Source organism: Sceloporus undulatus, chromosome 7 (genome assembly GCF_019175285.1).
Source record: "Sceloporus undulatus isolate JIND9_A2432 ecotype Alabama chromosome 7, SceUnd_v1.1, whole genome shotgun sequence".
Taxonomy (NCBI): domain Eukaryota; kingdom Metazoa; phylum Chordata; class Lepidosauria; order Squamata; family Phrynosomatidae; genus Sceloporus; species Sceloporus undulatus.
The window spans coordinates 25,738,815-25,746,460 of record NC_056528.1 but is presented as its reverse complement, the minus strand read 5'-3'; the positions used below and the strand labels follow the sequence as shown (position 1 = coordinate 25,746,460).

At 43.9% G+C, this 7,646-nt stretch overlaps 1 protein-coding gene across 1 annotated transcript; it reads right to left on the bottom strand.

Annotated features, from left to right (window-relative positions):
* Positions 1-637: 637 nt before the first annotated feature.
* On the bottom strand, positions 638-6,968 carry HMG20B (high mobility group 20B). Its single transcript, XM_042478197.1, has 8 exons — positions 6,810-6,968; positions 5,924-6,127; positions 4,828-4,948; positions 4,511-4,557; positions 3,370-3,451; positions 2,993-3,208; positions 2,032-2,164; positions 638-1,888 (listed from the first exon to the last, which is right to left on the bottom strand). The coding sequence occupies exons 1-8, from the start codon at positions 6,951-6,953 to the stop codon at positions 1,876-1,878; spliced, it is 960 nt and encodes a 319-aa protein (XP_042334131.1). The 5' UTR covers positions 6,954-6,968; the 3' UTR covers positions 638-1,875.
* Between the last annotated feature and the right edge of the window lie 678 nt (positions 6,969-7,646).

The window sequence follows — 7,646 nt, the reverse complement described above, 5'->3', positions numbered from 1 at the left end:
ACATGGGTAATGCGTAAACACAAATAAGAAATAAATACGCAGGTCACTTTGGGCTGTGGGAAGATAGGTGGTTTGTTTTTAGGGTTTAATTTTGGGAGTGGTTGCATGAGGAGGAGGTATGGCATGAGAAGAAGGTGCGTTTCCAACATGCGTCTGCAGATTTGCAGGTTGCAAAGACGATACAAATGCAACCTGGCCACCCTGAGGAAGAAACAAATAATCCACCTTGTGTTAATAACAACATACTTTCCAAATAATAAAAGTGCCTCTCCCTCCCCTGAGGAAGCTAAGTCTACGGTTGCATCCACACTGCAGAGATAATGCAGTTCGATACCACTTTAGGCACTGTCGCTCCATCCTATGCAATCCTGGGATGTGTAGTTTTGCAAGGTTTTTAACCTTATCTGCTACAAATACCAGGGTTCCATAGGACGGAGCCATGGTGGTAAAAGTGGTGTCAAACTGCATTATTTCTACAGTTTAAATGCACCCCCCAGTTAGCCAATATGACATACTATTCACCCACTTATCCTATAATTCTCCTTGTTTCAATACCGGTCATTTACTTATTACTTATTTAACTAATTTATATCCCATTTTCCGCCCCAGGTACGCAGTTAAATATGTCCGAAGAACAAAAAGCCAAATAACCAAAGAGGTTTGTATGGTTTCCTTTATTTTAAAAAAGACTTCTCTACCTACCGAAGAAATATAACCACTTCTCAAATTACTAAAATATATATGCGTGCGTGCATGTGTTTTACTTAACATATCACACAGAAAACGAAAAGATTTCAAAGTCTAAGTGAATGAAAGTCATTACTAAATCCCCAAGAGGCTGGATTTGTTTGTTTTTAGAAAAGGTTATTTAAAAAGGAACAAGAGTGTGCTAATAAATAAATTGGTTTCTCTCTTTTTCTGTCTTTAAGGCTGAGCTAATTTGCGTTCTCTGCTTTTGTGCATGACTTCTGATTTATGGCGACACTGAGGATTTTCTGAGGCTGAGAGAGTGTGACTTGCTCAAGATCACCCATCCCTTGGTTGAACAGGGATTCAAACCCCGGTCTCTCTGAATCCTAGTGCAAGGCTCAAACCACTGGCTGTCAAAGAAATACAGCGGGCACTTGGTATCTGCTGGGGTTTGGTGCCAGGAACCCCCCACAGATACCAAACTCCATGGCTGCTCAAGTCTTATTAAATACAACGGGATAGTAAAACAGCATCTAGAAATGGTAAAAACAAGGTTTGCTTTTTGGAATTTATACCTCTTTTGAGTATTTCCAAGCCATGGATGCTTGAATCTGTGGGTATTAAATCCGTGGATAGGGGGGGGGGGGGGGGGCTGACTATATATAACCGTATCCACATTTAAAATGGCAAAATCAAGGTTTGCTTTGGGGAATTTGTACTTTTTTGTAATATTTCCAAGCTGTGGATGCTTGACTCTGTGGATTAAAAAACTGTGGATACGAAGGACTAACTGTATACAACCGCATCTGTCGTATAAAATGGCAAAATCCAGGTTTGCTTTTTGGAATTGTGTGCGTGGATATTTTTTCCCCAAAACTGTGGTTGCTTGAATGCATGGATGCAGAATCCGTGGCTATACAGATGGCCAAATGTATTAGTGGACTAACTTTGTATTGTATTGGTTTTGCATTGTCCTACTATCTACTGTCCTAGCAGGCAACTTCGGAGAGAAAATCAGGAGAGAAAAGATGGGAAAGAACCAAGTTGGGGCTACAAAATCTAGAAGGCAAGATCCCCGGAAGAGGCACAGGGCGAAAATCCGGAAGATGAAGGCATCTGCGTGACGAGAGGCAAACAGCAAATTCCAGAAGTCCAGAAGTATCCGAATAGAGCCAAGGCACCTGTTCATAAATGCTCACTGGAAAAAGAAGCAGGGAAAGAAATAATTCCATTGTAAACAGATTTTCTGCCCATATGTGAATACTCTTAAATTCAGTTAGCCTAATTTTGAGGTGACTCCTTCCCATCACCCCAAACAAGACAATACATTTTCACAGTTACCTGGCAATGCGGGACAGGATCTCCTTGACCCGAATGACCAACCTCTCATGTTGCGCAGGGTTGCTTTCGATGGCACTGTGAAGTCTGGCCATGTAGAAATCCAGTGTGCTGAGAGTGGGGGTCTCACCTGTACCTGCCAAGAAAAAGCCATTACAGTGGGGACCCTTGGCATCCACTGGGGTTTGGCTCCAGGACCTCCCATGGATACCAAAATCTGTGGACGCTCAAGTCCCATTAAATACAACAGTGCCCCTTATACCAACTGGCAAAATCAAGCTTGGCTTTTTAGAAGAGGTGACCTTGAAATATTTTCAAGCCATGCACGGTTCAATCTGGATAAAAATAATCTGTGGAAACAGACTGTACTTAACGGGTGATCTCTGTTGCAGTGGCATCACTAGGGCTGGTGTCACCGTAACATGGTAACTGATGCCATCACACATAAACCAGTTGCTTGGCTGGCACACCTCCCTTCAACCAGCCAGACCACATCTGCCATGGTGAGAGAGTGTGGTAATACCACCTGGCAACCTCTTGCAGGTCTGGCATGGTGGCTTGGCAAGAGAGAAAGGGAGGTGATGCCCATTATTATTATTATTATGTTTATGTTTATTTATACTCCATCTTCCTCCCAGTACAGGGACCTTTCTCACTTGCCCAGCAATTGCTCCAATGCACCTCCACCAGCGGCTGCAGCCAATGGGCAACAGAGCCACCCTGGTTGGCAGACAGGGCAGGCAAGTGGGTTTTGGGATGGACAGGAATGACCACCTTACCTATACCCCTTCTCTGAGATGTCACCCAGTGTGGTCCTCACTCCCTGTACTCTCTAGTCACGCCTCTGCTCCATCACATTATACATATAGATGTCTATAACATGGCGCACACGTTGTGCCACCTCTGTGAAATGATCCAAGCGGTCTTCCAAACACTCCATTTTCTCCTCTCCAAGGCTGCCTACCTGGGATGGGAAGGCTGGCAAAGCTGGCGGTTAGGGCTTGGCGCACGGTCTGGAGCTGCTGCTGGAGGGCCATAGTCTGCCTCTCCTCCAGTGCCAACTCTTGCTCCAGCCGCTCCTTGGCACTGCTCATGCTCTCCGTGTGCTTCTGCAGGATGGCGTTCTGCTCCTCGAACTCGGTGTTCACCTTGCGCAGGCGACGCAGCTCTGCTTCCCGGGCTGACCGGGCAAATTAAAGCAAAGAAAGAGGACAAGGGCTAAGATTAAGATGGTGCCCACTACAGCCCTGGCACACCTGTGGCCAGCATCAATGAGGCAGCAATGACTCTTCCTCCATTCCCCCTGCAGTCCTGACTCCATTTCATGCGTCTGGTTGGTACCTTTGTTCTGGTCCAAAAATTCCTCAGAAAAAATGGGAATGTCGAAAGTGGAGAAGCCATCACCGCTGCCGCCCTCTCCAGCCTGGTTTGGGAAAGCAAAGAGAAAGTTGCATTTATTCCCTTGGACCAATATAGGAAGATATCTAAGGAGAAATTATGTCTTTGTTGGTGTGTGCCTTCAAATCGTTTCCGACGCATGGCGACTCTCAGGCGAAGCGATCCTGGGGTTTTCTGAGCAAGTTTCTTCCAAGGGAGTCTGCCATTGCCATCTTCTGAGGCTGAGAAAGTGTGACTTGCCCAAGGTCACCCAGTGGGTTTCCATGGATGAGCCAAGATTCAAACCCTGGCCTCCAGAGTTGTAATCCAGCACTTTAACCACTACACCATTATGGCTCTATGAATACATATTTAATGCATACTTAAATATACAAATATACATTGTTAGTTTTGCATGAAAGGTTAAGTCTCTACACATTTTCTAACCTCATTGCAATAAAGGTCTGCTTAATTCGAGGCATTTACTCTGAAAATACAGCCCTATTTACAAACCTTTACAAGGCCAGATTAATGAGTTATATTTTTGCCTTGCAGAAAGTGTGTTTTAATGGTTACAGTTTTTTAATGTTTTCCTTCCTGCCAGTGGACAACGTTCAAAAACTGTAACCATTAAGACACACTTTCTGCAAAACAAAAAATGCAGCTGATTCATTCCTTCCAAGGCATAAATGGCCAGAAACTAGAACTGCAAAGAAAACCACCGTCAGTTAAATACTCAGGAGACTAACATGGTTTTACACTTGGCACCTAAAAGATTTCATTTTTAAACAGTCGGTGCCAAGTGGGTATTTTCTGCAAAAAAGCATTTCATAAACTTGGATTTATTTCCCTTTTCCATAATTAATTTCAATGGCTACACGTGAGCCACAGATTCTCCCAAGGCTGCACTGCAGAAATAGCCAAGTTTGACGCCACTTTAACTGCCATGGCTCCATGCAATGGACTTCTGGGATTTGTAGTTTTGAGAGGCTCTGGGACCTCGACACACTACAATTCCCAGAATTCCATAGCACAGAGCCATGGCAGTTAAAGTGGTGTCAAACTGGTTTATTTCTGCAGCGCGGATGCAGCCCATGCCGCTTACCTTATAACCGTTCAGCAAGGTGTTGACACCTCCAGGTCCAGCATCCTCTAGAATAAATTTAAAAAGAATATTACTGTATCATTGATTCACATGCAAAGCAAAAAGAAAGCGATTTGACCAAAGTCGCACCATTAAGTAGCGAGTGTTGGCAGAACCTGAACTCAGATCCTCCAGATCTGTCCATCTCATGTCTGCAAGGTTTAAGATTGCTGATCCATGCATCTAAGTCCGAAGTCTCTGAATGAGTTTCTGCTCTCTCTTTCTCCTTTTTCTGCATTACCCAGAACAAACTCAGAAGAGGAAAAGGCAAAATATACCTTTCTTAATCTTTTTCTCCTGCATTTTCTCGGCGCACATCTTATACGCCTCCGACTGCTGGTACTCTCTCAGCTCTCTCATATACTGCTGCTTCTCTCGCTCGGCCTCATCCAGATAGCGCTGAAAAACCAAATAAAGAGTTGCCAGCGCCAATCCATAAAAAGCCGATCGATCGTTCTGATTAAAATGATAATTTTTAAAAGGCATTGGATGAGACCCTCCATCGCAGCCTGCGTTGCGTAACTTTGTTGTTGTCGCGTGCCTTAGGGTTGTTTCTAACTTATGGAGACCCTAAATGGAAACCTATTCTAGGGTTTTCTTGGCAAGGTGTGTCACCAAAAAAGGCCTAGACTTCTGCTGCAGTTATAGTTATTGTTGCCTTTGTTTCTTACTTTATGCTGTTTTAAATTGTAAATTAATTGTATTGGGGGGGGGTTGAGTTGGGATACGGGAATATATGTTTTAATATTGTAAGCTGTCCCGGTTGTGTTACAATATATTATTATTATTATTATTATTATTATTATTACTATTGCCATTGCAAAGCTCTGAGGCTGAGAGAGTGTGACTTTCCCAAGGTCTCCCAGTGAGTTTAATAGCCAAGCAGGGAAATCGAACTCTGGTCTCCAGAGTCATTTCAAAGAAGAGAGAGCCAGCCTGTATATTATTATATAATAATATATAATATAATAATATATAATAAAATATGTTATATTGTTAATTTTTTTAACAATATAACATAAATATAAAGTCTAATACAGTTGGCCCTCCTTATCCACCGATTTTTTTATTCACGGATTCAAGCCTCCACGGCTTGAAAATATGCCCAAAAAAGTCTAAATTGCAAAAAGCAAACCTTGATTTTGCCATTTGATACAAGGGACACTATTTTGCTCTGCCATTATATTAAATGGGACTCGAGCATCCACAGATTTTGTTATCCACGGGGGCATCCTGGAACCAAACCTCAGCAGATAACAAGGTCCCACTGTACTGTTAATGTTTAAAAAATGAAATGCAATTTTTAAAACTGTGATTATTTTTGCAGTTTGTCAAGGAAAATTGGGAGCCTTTTGACTTCTCTGGTGGCCTCACCTGTTTATCTGTGGGCTGCAGTTTGCTCCACTCCGCTCCCAACATCTTGGTGATCTCCGGGAAAGGGAGGTCTGGGTGCAGCATTCGAATCTGCTCCCGCCGCTCATTCAAGAAGCGGACGTAGCCCGTCACGGGGGCCTTGGGTCCGTTAGGCAAGATCTTCTTCCGCTTCTTACCTTTTGGCCAACCCCGTTTCTTCACCGGCTGCCAATTTGGGAACAGACAGAAACAAGAAACGATTAATACCTTGGGCCAAAATTCATCCAATTATCCAGTTCATGTCATGATTCTTCCCTAGAAGTGTCCTCCCTAGGCATTTGGAGGTCCTCCAGTGTGACTCTATGGTTAATTTCCAGCAGAAGCATACATAGACTCATGCTGGAGGACCTGGAAAACGCCTAGAGAGGACTTATTTCTTCTGACGCACGTAAGCGAACCCATGTTATATGAATTCATGCGATACGTATTCGTATTGCATGTATTTGCTGGTATACGTCGGAAGATGTATGTCATATGTAGGCATCTTCTAGGTCCTCCAGCACAATTCTTTGGTATGCCTCTGCTGGAAGTTAACCATGGACTCATGCTGTAAGACCTACCAAATTCATATTACATGGGTTTGTTAACATGCATTGGAAGAAATATGTCCCTTCTGGGCATTTCCTAGGTCCTCCAGCACAATTCTATGGTACGCTTCTGCTGAAAGTTAACCACAGAGTCACACTGGAAGACCTACAAATGCCTAGAGAGCACACTTCTGGAGAACACACTTGAAGAATTACGACATGCTTGCAGTGTACCAAACTGGTTAATCAGATGAATTTTGGTCCTAAATGTCTCCATCAGGCCAGGGATGGAAAGCTGATGAACGCAACAAGAGACTCACCTCCTCTTCGCTGTGGGGCTTCTCTGCCACAAGCCGTGGGGCTTCCCCCTTCTCCTGTTTGATGGCCACCAGAAAGCCGCCATGATGTGTTTTGCCCGCAGCGGTCCTGAAACCAAAAATTGGGGCAAAGAAAGATTTCAGCATTTAAGCAGTTAAGAGATCTGAAAGCTGGACTGTAACCACTGGGGTTGATGTTGATAGTCATGAACAACCCAACATGGCCTCCAAACGTTACCTTTGTAGTCTGGCTAAAGCATTTCCAAGCACTAGAGATCTGAGTTATGGGTGCAAGGCACATTGAGAGAGGCAGTTGCGGTAGGACCGCCAAGGGATCTCTCTGGCTGCCTGTTCTCAATGCAAAAAACCCACTGCTTTTTTTCAAAGCCCCTCTCAAAATGGCGACCAGAAGTACAGTGGGACTTTGATATCTGCTGGGGCTTGGTTCCAGGATCGCCTGTGGATCCCAAAATCCATGAATGCTCAAGTCCCATTGAATACAATGGCACAGTAAAACTGTATCACTTATCTTAAAGCCCCAAATCAAGGTTTGCTTTTTGGGATTTGTATTCTTTTAGAAGCTTTTTAATCTGAGGATGGTGAAATCTATGAATAAATAATCCATGGATACAGAAGGCCAAATGTACAGAGTCTTCCGTTAATTTAAAATACAGGCGCCCTTCCATTTTCGCGGCATCCCTTGCTCATTCGCGAGCGGCAAACGGAGGGGGATGAAATGGGGCGGGCGCCGCCATTCAAGCCAATGGGGTTTGAATATTGGTGGTTTTCTGTTTTTGCATGGAGGGGGTCTGGAAAGGGTCCTCCACAAAAACGGAGAGG